Raw genomic sequence first — 14,084 nt, 5'->3', positions numbered from 1 at the left:
CATGACCTGGTGTTATTATTAAGTAGAAAATTAACATAAAACTGCTTTGTAGTCTGCATACTGCAACACCCAAAACAATACAGACCATTTGGAGTTCTTTTGTTTCATTTTTTTTTTCCATTAGTTGTGTAATTTCAATTATATGACAAGTGGCTACAACTAGATCTTTGTATGTTTGACCCACTGAGCTTATCAGTTTATATTAATATAATCATACTCAGTTCGAATTAAAAGTCATTGATGATAATGACTTGATATAATGATAATAACTGTTCAGTATAATCACCTTATTTTTATATACCAGATTTTATATTGTACTATGATAAACCTGTAGATGCTCATACCTGTTGCCATTTTAAGACAACAGATTGAAGTACTGTATTTTATTCTCTTTTAAAATGTGTTATTGTAAAATATAGTATTTTAACAAATTACATATGTTTAAGGAATATTTAAAGATATATTTATGTTGTGTTATATGTGAAGGATTATTTGGGGTGTATTTCAAAACTGCCTTTTCTTGGAAAACATGTCCTGGGTATTTACGGATGGATAAAATAGATTCCATAGACATGTGTTCAAAAGAGGAGTCCTGGGTGTTGTTTTTAAGACATTACCTCAGTACAAACATGGGTCAGTTTTTCCTCCCTGCACTCCTTTCAACAATAGTATCTCCCACATTTTTTAATCATTGCAGAATTTGTTTCCTCATTTAAACCATTTCATCATTATGTGGGCTAATAATGAAAGCATTTGCTTTTTCCATTAGCACTGGATGGAGAATAGACTGCCAACTACCAACAAGAGGATTACCAAAAGTAACTGGACAAGTGAACCTAGTCTTCCATAAATTCATCATATTTAGTACTTGAAGTCTGTGTCCCATAGGCTCTGAGTATCTTCCCATTTATTCTGGAGGATTTTTGCCATCAGTCTTGTCTTCAGCAAGAGAAAAAAAAATGTTTGATTCGAACCGGGTTTGGTGATTGATTTAGCCAGTCAAGAACATGCCACTTTTTGGCCCTGAAAAACTCCTCGTTTTAGTGGTGTGTTTGGGGGTCATTGTCCTGCTGTAAGGTGAAACCTTTTCCAATGAGTTTTGAGGCATTTGGTTGGATCTGAGCAGATTAGATATGTCTGTATACTTCATATTTCATCCTGCTGCCATCAGCAGTCACATCACCAATAAAGACAGTTGTACCAGTTCCAATGGCAGGCATACATACACAAGCAATAACACAATCACCATGTTTTAAAGATGAGGTGGTTCATTTCATTCTCTGCACTTTTCTCTTTATTCTCACGTTGGTGCATGTTAATACTCATCTCATCTGTCTATAACAGTTCGTTCCAGAACTATGCAGCTTTTTAAATGTACATTTTAGCAAACTCTAGGCTGTTCTGTTCTTGAGGCTTACCAGTGGTTTGAACCTTGCAGTGAATCCTCTGAGGTTATGCTGGGGTAGTTATTTTTATTTCCTTATGGTAGTCTTTGCCACATTTATGTCTACATCCTGAAGAGTGTTCTTTACATGTTTGACAGTTGAAAAGGGTTTTTCTTCACAATTGAATGCATTCTTCAGTCATAAACAACAACGGTCTTCCGTGGTCTGCTGGTGTGCTATTGCTGAGATGACCAATGTGCATTTTGCTTCTTAGGAATGTACCAAACAGTTGATTTTTATACCTCCAATCTGTTGGCTATGTCTATGGTGGATTTATTCTGATTTTTCCACCCCACAATGGCCTGCTGTACTGGTAGAGACACATCTTCAGTTCTTATGTTGATAGCCAACAGCAACAGGGTCCAAATGCAAATACCACTCATAGAATCAACTCTAGACCTTTTGTTATCTTTCTTGCGTGTGAATTAATAATGCTACAGTACACAGCTGGCCAAGAATCAGCCAAGTAGGCAATTGTCCAATTTTTTTTTGGTCCCCAAAATGGGGGAACTATGTATAAAAAGGGCTGCAATGTATGGTTCACTCAATATGTATGTAAATCCTCACAAATTAAAGATGACAGTCTGCACTTTAATCTCACATTAATTGTTTCATTTCAAATTGTGGAGTACAGAGCCAAAACAAACAAATAAATTGTGTAATAGTCAATATGCATGTGGACTGCACTGTATAATACTGTGTGATTGTACAAAGAGAGAGAGAGAGAGAGATAGATTGAGTTACCACTATCAATCAATGTTTGCTTTATTCTCAGACAGGAAATATGTATATATTTTCAGAAAACTACAGACTACAGTATGTTATGCCTGTCATGCTTATGTGTACATTACGTTCCTAGACACAGTGCAGCCAGTTTGCTTACTTTAACACCCATGGGAAGGATGGAGGTACCCTGCGAATGTGAAAAACTGAACAGTGAACTATTGACTAGTGTTTCCAGTAAATACTGACAGTATTCCTCATGTACGTACATATTTGTTCATTTCCTTGCTCTTAATCAAATGCAGCATTGGATTCTGGCAAAATGTTGCCATTGACACCGATTTCCTCGAAGTAGAAAACTGTTATTTTAGTTTGTAACGTCTCAAACTATGGTGTGATGTGTCATGGTATAAACATGAGCTGAGAATCTGAAGTTCAAATTTTTGAATGAATAAAACTGCTTTTTTTCTCACATTATCAGACCTGTCATGTATTGGAACATTTTGTTTTTGCCATCAAAAGAGTGTAGCCAGTGAGGTCACACAGTGCTCTTTAAACAGATGGATTTTGGTGCTCGTCCAACTCTTACTCAAAGCCAGCAGGATTGAAAATGTGTAGTCTGGGATTTCTTCCTGTGTGCACATAAATATGTCTGTGCCTCTCGTGGGTACATAATTTGTGGTTTGAACTTACTGGATTAGCTAATTAGACAGACCTGCCCTGAAGACATCCATCCCCTTCACACCATATAAAAGCCCATATCAGACAAGGAAAACTAGGTTGGACAGGAGCTCTCTTTCTTTAGGTGAGTAATTTTCTTTTTGTTTCATTCATTTAATTATTCTTGCCCAATGTTCTCTAAAGCATATGGCAAGATGGCATCTTTGGATATGGATTTAAATCTGTTACATATTGTCATGTATATATTTTTTTCTTGATAAATTGTCTGTATTTTAAAACACTTTGCCACTCACATTGAAACAGGTTATCAACAATGGCCACTCCATTCTTACTTGGCTCCCTTCTGGTGTTGGCATGTGCTCTTCTCCCTCTCTACTCGGCTCAGGGTGAGCTCGGTCATTAAGAATTTTATACGTTTATTAATAGTATTATTTATTTCACAGAGAACAGATAGTAAGTACATTTTAATTGTTTTTGTAATAAGAAAGTCCATAATTTACCAGCATGAAGCATAGCACACTGAACGTCTTCTTAGGAACTTGACCAGCGTAAACAAGTGCAGGCTACCTACCCACCCACTCATGAGTGCTTACTGAGTGCATGATAGCAAATTATTAACCACCAACTGTCACATGTTCAGAAAATCTCATTTATTTACCTCACTTGTAGCTGTTTTAATTATGTTCATTGTGAAGTAACTCTAGCATTTACAATACAACAATACAACTAAAAAAAAAGTGAATATCTTATGAATATCTGAATCTGAATATTTAACACAGCTGATCAAGTTCTTAAAAGGGGTGTTTTATTCTCTAATCAGAAAGCTGCAGCAACAGATGTGGGGAATCATACTACAGGGGTCATATCTGCCATTGTGACTATGACTGTCTCATTCACAATGAGTGCTGCAAGGATTATGAATCTATGTGCACCACAAGTAAGGCTTTTTGTTTTTGCTCTTAGTTTTTTTTTGGCTGTTTTTTCCCCCCTGTGATGTATCCTAATGAAAATGCTTATCACTCTTATTGTGCATACATGCCACTGATCTGTCAGCTGATGTTGAGTATAATACATTTAACAAAACAGGTTGATTAATGTCCCTTGTATGAAAATATGTCGTTGTTTTTCTCCACGGAGAACTGTTTGTATTCTTAAGGAGGTCTCTAAATGGCAGCACATTATTGGTTCAACTTTTATCCAAGGTGTTGTCAATTGGCTTTTAGTTTGCTTACATATTACATTTGGCACAGTGACTTGTACAGGAGGATGGTAAAATGAACATTATCAGTGATACTGGCAAGAAATAGCGTTATTGGTTACCTTTTAGGTGACTCATGTAAAGGACGCTGTGGCGAGTCCTTTAAGCGGGGCAGGCCTTGTAGCTGTGATCCTGACTGCATACTCTATAACCAGTGCTGCCCTGATTATCAAATGCACTGTGGTACAGGCAAGTATGATTTTCTTATCAATAATGACAAGCATGTCAATTCTGGGATTCAAAATGTCTAATTTCATGGTCATTTGGAATTCAGTTTCTTGTTGAATGTCCTTCCATACCGTATGGATTGGCCAAATACACATTTTTATCCAGTACTAAAATATGATATTATATTGTATGCATACATAGTTTTTCGTTCAATTATTTATGTAAAAAAAAACAGCATTTTTGTCAGAGACAGAAAATAACTTTTTGCTTCTGAGCCGATTAATCTTTAACTACAATTCCAGAAACTGTCCAAGCAACAACACGAAGAAGCACCAAATGCAAAAACTCAAATAAAAACAAGTGACCTATATTGTGCGGCCCTAATATCATATCAAAATTGCGTTTATCATTTTTACAATGATTCAAATCCAAATTCTTTTAAGATATTTGTCTCTGTCAGTGAATGCTTACTAATTTAAATTTATTTAAAATTGCATTCTGTTAGCGCCTCAAACCAGTAAACTCATCAATGAAGCCGACCTGACTGTTGCACCCACCCAGAGGTCCCGAGGCAAGAAAGAGGACATTAACCAAGGTACAGTCATCGCTTACTAAGGGAAGCTGCAGGACTGAGCCGCTAAACAACGGGCTTACAAAAAATAATATTTTTACTCAGTGAAATACATTTAACAGACACACTTACCCAGAGTATTATACATTCTGCTTATACGGCTGGATATTCCCTGAAGCTGTTCTAGACTACAACAGTCGTGCCCCGTATGGGAATTAAACCTTCAACCTCTAAGTTACGGATCAGTTTCATAACCATTACATTGTACTAGTACCTGGCAGCCCATGCCATTGGGTAAAAAGGGAAATAATCAATTTGGGAGTTGCATTTGCAAGGACCCCAGGGCTCAGAATCAGAGTTCATAAAATGAGTGAAAGATAGAGAGTTGAGTCACTGGGAAAATGAGTACAGAAAGAATTACTCTGGGTGGGGTTCAGGAGATAAGGCAGTGTGGGATCTAGCACTGAACTTCTGTCTGAGACACTTGTAGTGTAAAAACATGACTCCACTCAGACATACAGGAAGCTGTCCATCTCCCTACAACCCCCATCGATTCAGACATGCAAATGTATCAGTAATTACCTAGGGAGACTTAGCAAAAAGATAGTAAAACTATAAAATTGTTGAATTTTCAAAACTGCCAAGAAATGCTGTATGTATTAAATTTGAAAAGGTATGTAAATATACTAAATAATGCACTTGTTTTTCTTTTAGATTTATCTGACAACTATCTCATTCCTCTTTCTACCTCTCCTTCACCCACGGTGCCTAGAGAGGAAATTCAAGGAGACGGTGAGTATATGGACTTGCATCTACATTATTATTGTGCTGCCTCTGCTGCTCCTTGGGCATTAAAGTTCATTTGGATCCCTGATGCCATTTTGACTTGACATTTTGTCTGATTATTTCTCACAGAGAGCATAGAACAGACCCCATATCCGGTCCCGGTTCCAACATTTGAAGTTGTCGGCCCCACGACTACCCTGTACCCAGAGAGTGTGAGCGGGCAAGAGCCCTTGCCGATAAATGCAACCGAGAACACGTTATCTCCGGATGGTGCCTTCACCCCAGTGAACACCGCAGGCGTGCCTACTCTTGGGAGTGAGCAAGAAGCAATTGAAGAGGAAATTTCCACACTATTCCCAGAAGATCCGCTGCTGAGTCAGAGCTCCACGGGGACTGCTCCTGTTACTAGAACCGACGTCTCCACTTCAGCACCAGCCAGCCAGCTTCCCGTCCAGACAGGCGGTGGGTCTGAAGTATTTCATATGTCCCACGGGTTTACACCCCGATAAAGAGTCCTGACAGCAAAAGAGTAAGAGTAGTTGTAAAAAAAGAAGAAGAAAATTAAGATAACTGAAATTCAATTAAAGCGATTTGATTCACCAACAGTATTTAAACATTAGTGTCAATCCTTAATTTTTTAATATTGGAAAATGGCATATTTGATACATTTTCACAATGGCATTTTGTAACAATATCAATACAAAGTGTTTACATTATGTAATTGCTCCTTTATGTGATTTTCCTCTGGTGCTGTCGGGTGCCACAATCCTGCACCAAGTATTCAAATGTGATGACGCATGCACAGGAACTTGACAGACAGCAGTGTCAGATGATATTGATGACTGTCTTTAGGCAGTCGTCTTTCTCCAAAATATGCTAACCCTGGATTATCTTCTAAGAAAAATAAGCACTCAATGTGCTCCTAGTAATAGCTTTGTTTTGAATGGAACTCACCAGTCACCACAGGTGTTTCCAAATCCACCAAAACTTAAAAATTAAGGATAGACATTTAAAATTACAATTATTGGTGATTCTTTGTACCAGCTCTTTTATCTGCATCAAATTACTAGGAAAGAGTTATCATGGAAAGATACATGAAATGCATATCAATATAGCAATAAGAGGGCTAAAAATCATACTACTACCAGTGTTGGGGTTCAATTCCGTTTCAATTCCAGTGAAATCAATTAAGTCAGTTGACTTTGAAGTGGTGGTTTGTTATCCAGGTAGTAAGCTGCCCCATACTTGTGGTAATGTGCCTTTGGTCAGAGGAGGGAAATGTGAGAAGCAGTAAGATCCATGGGCCGAAATGACAGATCCCTTGAGAACTCCTTTTGAAACAGTGAAATGTTGAAATCGAGCCATTCCGGGTGACTTAAGAAGTAAATATGAGAAGTCATTGAGGGAAATAACATTTAATTAGTTAGACTGTTAATAGAGATAAAGCAATTACTAATTTAACAAAGTTGAATGAGTGCATTTTTATCATTTTCCCTTAATTGCAGTACCTAATAGCAGTTCTCCAGCTCCTGAACAGCAAAGTGACTCTACCAACCAGTCCCCCATCACAGTTTCAGAGTCAGCAAACCCCAGTGCAACTCCAGCCACAGAGCATGACACTATCTCCCCCGAAAGCTCTAAACCAACCACTCGGATCCCTCAAGAGCCACAGGGCACTTCTACCACCCCTGAAGCAGGCGCGGCTGCTACCCCTGGCACTGCAGTGGCCACCAAGAGTTCAGACCAGCTGGTGGGCACAAACAATCCCACATCAAGCCCTACCGACAGCGTCCCCTCCACCTCCCAAGACGAGACCCCTGCAGTCGCCCCCGCTTCCTCCCCAAGCCCGGAGGCAGACGGTGTGAAGGGTGCCGGAGGTTCGTCCAGCACCCCCCCCTCAGGAGCCCCAGACCGGAGTATGTCTGTCACACCGCCGACTGGCACAGTTGCTCAGACTGACCCGCCGTCGTCTGCCTCAGCCACGGGAGCCGATACAACACCCGCAGGTGGTAACATCACAAACTCTCAGACCGGGGGCTCCAAACCTGCAGACGAAGTTCAGAACATGGAGACACAGCCCACCCCCACAGGTGCTCCCACGACTGCCTCGATGAGGGCCAGTCCCTTCCCTTTGCAGCCCTCCAAGAGGCCCACCAGACCCAGCACTCTGACAGACAGCACTCAGGCACTGGCCACTGGCAGCCCCAATGACTACCTCCCAGGTAGAACCTCCTGTTTGTTTGAATTAAAAAAATATGCTTCCAAGTTGGCAGGAACACTCTCAAAACAGATGTGGGAAAAATTATACATAATGTGTCATTTTTTAACGTACCTCAAGGACAAGACATTTCAACACAGTCTGTATTAAAAGCCCCTCTCTTTGTAACATACAAATTGTATATTTGTAACACAACAATCGTAACTTAGGTAAAATTTGTTCAAAGTAACAAAAAAATAGTAACCAAAAAGTGTGTTGGATATTAACACATCCTTTTTGAGAGTGAATCTTATCCTCTGGAGGATATGGAAAAACAGATTTGAAATATTTTTAACCAGAAAATAAGTTATATCCTGCTCTAGAACAGGCATCACCTCATTTACATACATGCACACTTAACACGTTAAACTTTATTTCCTTTCCTGTAGTTTACATTTTATTTCCGTTACTCGTGGTGTTTTCTTATTCTTTGCTTAGAGGACAACAACGACACCAATCTGTGCAGTGGCCGGCCCATCAGTGGAGTGACGGCACTTCATAATGGAACAGTTGTTGTTTTCAGAGGTACGTGAGGTCCAGCGGACCCTCTGCTTACGCTCTGTTCTAAGAAGCGTCATAGGCTGATGGTAAATTCAGTCCCACGCCTCTGAGGTTACGTAAGCTTGCAATTATTCGTATTTTCCATGTTGTTTTTTTCCAGTCTTGGGATTTTTATGAGAGGGTGTGAAGGAAAACTAGATGGTGCTACCCTTGTGACGCATTTAAGCTTTCGTCACAGCAATGAAAATTAAGTTGATGAAAACATGAAAACAGCACTGAAGGATGACAGCGAAAGTAACACAACGTCTTCATGCTGCGCTGATGAACTCAAAATGAGGAGAATCTTGGTTCGAGTCCTTCTTTTGCATCTTCCTATCACCAGGCCACTATTTCTGGGTGCTGGATGCCAACAGGTCACCAGGGCCGGCCCGTGGCATCACAGAGACGTGGGGAATTCCCTCGCCCATCGACACGGTGTTCACTCGCTGCCAGTGTGAGGGCAAGACCTACTTCATCAAGGTACACAGGTTCACCTCCGCAGGAAAAGCAGTCATCACACATTTCCACAGCATACTTTGAACTACACAGAAAAGGAAAAGGTATAAGAGTACTTCTAAGAATAAAAACCCCTGAGTGGTGCTCTCTGGAGGCGGAGAGCCAAGCGAACAATTGAAAAGGATGCTTTGCCCAGAAATATAATCGGAATCATGGTACGATTCTACAGCCAAAGTAAATTTCCAGGTTAATAGTTCACACAAGGCACTCTAAACATAAATGCAGATGTTAAAATGCCTCTATTATACAGTTGTAACTTGTAATTACTCATTTAACATTTACATGTCCTCTTTGAGTGCTTTGGACTTCAGATAATCTGGCTTTTGCAGAGAATCATCCAGGGTTATTCCTATTGTCCAAGAATTGAGGAAATAATGAGTACAAATTTTCTAAGACCATCTACTTAAAGGCTTCTTAAAACTTTCAAATAACTTGAATTGTAGTTATTACAGTAACAAAAACGTCCTTTCATATGGTATTTATTCACTGACAGGGCAAGAATTATTGGAGATTCGGAAACGATGTGATGGATCAGGGCTATCCCAAACCCATCTCTGCGGGCTTTGACAAGCTGGCAGGAAAGGTCACTGCTGCCCTGTCTGTGCCTGCAACCAGAAAGAGGAGAGAATCTGTATATTTCTTCAAAACAGGTGGCGTTCTCTTCCAACTTTCTACCCACCATAGGCCTATAATCTGCAGTTGTTACGTTTTCTGTTCATTGACCTGTTCTTCCCTGTGGCTTGCATACAGGAGGCCTGGTGCAAAAATACACCTACAAACCAAGCTCGGCCTGCAGTAGGAGAGTTCCAAACAGAGTCTATTTAGTCAAGACTCGATTCGCCAGACAAGCAGGTAATGGGCACTTCCCCTGACTTACAATTTTAGTGATCTTTTACTGGAAAAGCGTATAATCAATAAAAGATTTCCTGTGTACTTCCTGACATGGAAAACTAAACATTCATGTAAGGTTCAGATTAAAATACCCATGCTTGATAGTGTTTTACTGGGACAAATTCCAATATATACAGCATGGGTCATTCGAAGCGTGGAAAAACATGATTTTGAAAATGAAGTGTTGAATTACACAAGTTTGACAATTCAATCCATTGTTCTGTCACTGAGGTCAGTGGCTAGCATGGCAAACCTTTAATCAGCAAGTCAAAATGAAAGACGAAGCTGATTGGTGTTTATATACACTGCTTCAACAGACGACGGGCTTGGGAAGGAGATCAACATTAAACTCAAGTGGAGGGGATTCCCTACTATTGTGACATCAGCGGTGTCCATACCCAGCCCCAGGCAGCCAGATGGATACGACTACTACATCTTCTCAAGGAGTAAGTGGGCAACATGTTCATTCACGAGTGTGATGTAACTAGTCTTCGCACATTGGCAGAGTTTGTTCCCCTGAGGCCGACACAGACAGCTCACAGGACGTTGGAGGGGGATCCAACTGTCTAGTCATTCTGTCACTAAAGAAACAAAACCTCACCGGTCCTCTGGAATCATCAAAGGCACGAGGGCTTGTCAGGCTATATTCTCACCCTATGCCACTGACAAACTCCAGGGAATCTGTACAGCTATCAGTTTTCCTGCTTTTGAGACTTTCCAAATCCAACACCATTGTTTTGTGCCATTTAACTTTCTTCAAACTGTGTTTTTTACTTAAAAAGAGTGTTCTTGAAATGTGTATGTCCAACATGCGATTGACAATGATATACACTTTGTTAGAATCTCACAATGTTTTCCTTTTTTCCAGCCAAATACTACAAAATCAAGCTGGATGAAGAGAAACCTACCCTGGCCACTCCACTGACCGTACCCTCCCAGCAGAACTCGGCCAACAGCTGGTTCAACTGCCCATAGAATGTTTTCTAAAGAATGACCAAAGTCCGGTCTCATCACATGACAAATTTTATTAATAAAATGAGACAATGCTTTGTAACGATTCCTCATAATCTTTAGAACAATGATAACAACGAAAAATAATAAAAGAAATGAATGTGTGAATCAGGCAGAGAGCCCAGGGCTGCAGATCTTGGGTCGCAGCGGGGGAGAGCAGACAGTCACACGCGTGCTTCATCTGGAAAAGCGGCCTCTCACTCCCATCACACCTACAGAGCAAACAAACAAACCCGCGGTCAACCAGGACGGTATCGGCGAAACCAGACGTACCGTCATTCTCCCAAAACCACACATTATGTACAGCGCCTGTAAAAAAAAACAGTGACAACCCCGATGTACCCGTTCAAGTAAACTGTTCCGCTTTGTAAAGTTCATTTGTATTTTTTTTGAAGACTTTTTGAATACACATTAAAATGGCCCAGCGGGCGGCGGTGTGATGTCTGACCTCTCTTGGCGTGCCTCCCCCGGTTCTCGGTCCAGCGCTGGAGCTGGCGGCTGGGGCCCGGCCTGGGGGCCCTGGGCTGGCTGCCGCTGCTGCTGCTCATGTCTGTGAGAGACGGACGGGATTTCAGCGCACGGCTCAGGCTGACGCCCACACGCCCTGCCGTTTAGACCTCCGACGCTGCGGCTCATTATTAGTAGTGGATTTGAACAGTGACTGATGGGACAATGCCATTACCCATCAGCGAATGCTATTCAATGCTATATAATACTAGTTACTGCCATCTACTAAAACAGGTATAAAACAGAGCAAGTGCTCATTTTGGGAAATGATTAACACTAAATTCAATAAGGGCATAATAGGAAAAACAAAGAAAATGTGATAAAATGCTAACGACGCTAGGCAGCTGTATCTACAGTGAAGTAAAGGGGGAAGCGCGTATCTGTGATGGAAAGCAGTGATCTAAGACTGCATGCTGAGCGCTGAGCCCTGCTGTCCGGCCGCACGGCGAGCTGATGCCCTACCGGTGGAGCTGGGGGACGGGTCCTGGCTGGTGGAGGTGAGGCCGGCGTCGTCTGACGGCTGCGCCGGCTCCTCCATCTCGGCCTGGCCCTCCGGCTCCAGGGAGGCCTCCAAACTAGTCCTGATCAGAAGAGCACAACACGCATCTTACAGTGAGTTCACTACCACACACCGGGGGTAAAAGCATTTATTCAGCACCTTCTGCAGTATCCCCATCACTTCACTGGGGAAACGGGCCAATTTTCCATGTGGAAGCATAGTGATTTCCCCTACTCCAAACCCCCCCCCCCCAAAGAAATTTGCTGTTTAAAGGCCTTCTGTTCATCTCAGACATGCAGTATTGTTGCTTCTCTTCTCTATGTTCTGAAAGTGATCGTCCACTTTGTGGGGTTTTTAAAAATATAATTTCAGTTTTAGTGCATGTTTTCAACTGGCCCATACAGTTTTTGTTTGATGAAGGACATTTTAAAAATTTAGGAAAGTTTCTGATGACCTGTTGGGGATCTGTGGTCTAAAGCAAGAAAATACCAGTTCTGGAGGCAGGATGTCACTGTACAAGCTGAAAAGTATTTTCTTGCTAACGTCAATGACCCCCAAATGCCCTACAGCTGTCATCATAAAGCCAGCAGGTTGTCAGACTTCCATAAATATCCAATATATCACAAAAACTGTCTGTGCCCACTGAGAGGGGGCGAGGGACAGGGAAAAAAGAAACCATGCACAGAAAATGTCATTAACTTTATTTTTTAAACCCCAGAAAGCAGACTACCCCTTCAAGCCTTGCGATTCAAATGAGCGCGACTGGTCTGTTGGGTAGATGACGTACCCATCGCTTTCTGCTTCCATGAAAACTTCGTCCCTCTCGTCGCCGGGGCCGGGGTCCCCGGGGGCCGACAGGCCGGCCGCGGACATGCTCACCATTGGGACGGACTGGGAGGCGTTCTCTGGCACGTCCGCGGGGAGCGTCTCAGTGAAGACGGTCACTAACGGAGACAGACCCACAGTGAGGCTCTGTCGCGGATACGATTGCTCACACACCCTCGCTCTTGCGCAGACTTTGGGGCCAGGCATACAAAAACGCTGTCAAATAACTACAGTCTGAGAAATTATCCCTGTGATACCTCAAGAAAGAAAATCATAATGGCTCTTTGCTGTGGTAATATCAACTACCACATCCAAGAACTAAGATTTGGCACCAAATAAATCACCACGTACTTAAGACATCACAACAGGAAATAGAACCTGAAGCAGTAAGTGAACATGAGAAATTCCAAAGGGGTGTGTGGGTAACGGCTAACCTGGAGCAGCGACCTGCAGGGGCGTGGTGGGTACACTGCGTCCTCCCGACTCCTCCTCGTGCGCTGCAAGGAACAGGGGACTTTCGTACATTCCCAGACCTACAGAGCAGTGCCATTTAGAGAGACTTTTTACCATGCAAGAGCTGCACATGGGAACAATTATTAAAAAATAAATTAATAAATAAAAACGACTGGAGAAGCACACGGTTTACTGGGCAGCATGAGTCACTGTCTACAGAACACTGGGCTGTCTCCTCAAATATCGTTTAAGAGCTCTGTTATAATTGCAGCAGCGCAAGTTCAACTCTTAGTGCCGTAGTCAGAAACGCAGGGAAATGTCACATACCACCTTGGGAAGCCAGCTGCCCCAGGTCCGAGTGGGAAGAGCCGGCCTGAGTCATGTCCTCGGGAGGGCCGAACCGGAATCTGGGAACGCCGGCCACTTGGGGAGAGCTGAACGCACGCGTACACACACACGCACACACACACACACACACACAGCACAGGGGAAAAGGTCAGAGCAGGCACCGTCACACCCGTGTTCAACGCGACCGCACACGCGTTCAACGGAACCAGGGCCCTGCGGGCACATGGCCACGGCCCCAGGTCCGAATGCGTCGGTCAAGCCTGAAATGGTCGCAAGGCAGCTGCGCTCGGCGCTCTGTGGAATGTTCTAGACGGAAGCGCACTCACTGGATGGCCTCTGCAAATCCATCGGTGCGATGATGCACCGGCAGCGTCGGGGTGCTCGGCACCATCCTGTCGTCGTCGTCGTAGGAGTGCTGCTGCGGGACACAGAGCAGAGACGGGCGTGAGGGGGGGGCGTCGCTCAGCGGGCCTTAGCGCCCACACCCAAGGCCCGGAGGAGCGATCTTACCGTGCTGCTGGCCATCCCCGTGGTGACCTGGAGCCCACGGCCCACCGACAGGCGGCGACTGGGGATGCGCTGTGGGGAGGGAAAAGCACCTGTTT

The 14,084-nt window shown here is 42.8% G+C and overlaps 2 protein-coding genes across 6 annotated transcripts in view; one reads left to right on the top strand and one right to left on the bottom strand.

Moving 5' to 3' along the window:
• The first annotated feature begins 2,728 nt into the window (after window positions 1-2,728).
• Window positions 2,729-10,890, top strand: prg4b (proteoglycan 4b). Of its 2 annotated transcripts, XM_064332136.1 has the most exons (14): window positions 2,733-2,973; window positions 3,153-3,235; window positions 3,670-3,786; window positions 4,177-4,296; window positions 4,781-4,870; window positions 5,561-5,638; window positions 5,762-6,094; window positions 7,138-7,854; window positions 8,328-8,414; window positions 8,773-8,909; window positions 9,439-9,595; window positions 9,696-9,797; window positions 10,154-10,282; window positions 10,705-10,890. In XM_064332136.1, the coding sequence occupies exons 2-14, from the start codon at window positions 3,163-3,165 to the stop codon at window positions 10,809-10,811; spliced, it is 2,247 nt and encodes a 748-aa protein (XP_064188206.1). In that variant the 5' UTR covers window positions 2,733-2,973; window positions 3,153-3,162; the 3' UTR covers window positions 10,812-10,890. The 2 variants fall into 2 exon arrangements, with proteins under 2 accessions (XP_064188207.1, XP_064188206.1); XM_064332137.1 differs by lacking the exon at window positions 3,670-3,786 and having other exon boundaries at window positions 2,729-2,973.
• Window positions 10,852-14,084, bottom strand: part of tprb (translocated promoter region b, nuclear basket protein) — a 24,652-nt gene continuing 21,419 nt past the window's right edge. For 2 of the 4 annotated variants that reach the window (XM_064332132.1, XM_064332134.1), the window contains exons 44-51: window positions 13,990-14,058; window positions 13,806-13,897; window positions 13,459-13,565; window positions 13,113-13,211; window positions 12,641-12,797; window positions 11,817-11,935; window positions 11,296-11,397; window positions 10,852-11,059 (exon numbers count right to left, since the gene is read on the bottom strand). In XM_064332132.1, coding sequence (XP_064188202.1) covers window positions 11,025-11,059; window positions 11,296-11,397; window positions 11,817-11,935; window positions 12,641-12,797; window positions 13,113-13,211; window positions 13,459-13,565; window positions 13,806-13,897; window positions 13,990-14,058 — 780 coding nt within the window. In that variant the 3' untranslated portion in view covers window positions 10,852-11,024. The remainder of the gene's footprint in view (window positions 11,060-11,295; window positions 11,398-11,816; window positions 11,936-12,640; window positions 12,798-13,112; window positions 13,212-13,458; window positions 13,566-13,805; window positions 13,898-13,989; window positions 14,059-14,084) is intronic. The other 2 variants (XM_064332135.1, XM_064332133.1) reach the window with 2 other exon arrangements.

This window comes from Anguilla rostrata, chromosome 4, assembly GCF_018555375.3.
Source record: "Anguilla rostrata isolate EN2019 chromosome 4, ASM1855537v3, whole genome shotgun sequence".
Taxonomy (NCBI): domain Eukaryota; kingdom Metazoa; phylum Chordata; class Actinopteri; order Anguilliformes; family Anguillidae; genus Anguilla; species Anguilla rostrata.
Note: the sequence above shows the minus strand (reverse complement) of the source record. Positions and strands in the feature narration are given on the sequence as shown.

Coding starts and splice junctions, on each gene's coding strand:
- prg4b (XM_064332136.1), top strand. CDS start 3,163: ATGGCCACTCCATTCTTACTTGGCTCCCTTCTGGTGTTGGCATGTGCT. Junction 3,236..3,669: donor CCCTCTCTACTCGGCTCAGG/GTGAGCTCGGTC, acceptor TTCTCTAATCAG/AAAGCTGCAGCAACAGATGT. Junction 8,910..9,438: donor GCAAGACCTACTTCATCAAG/GTACACAGGTTC, acceptor ATTCACTGACAG/GGCAAGAATTATTGGAGATT.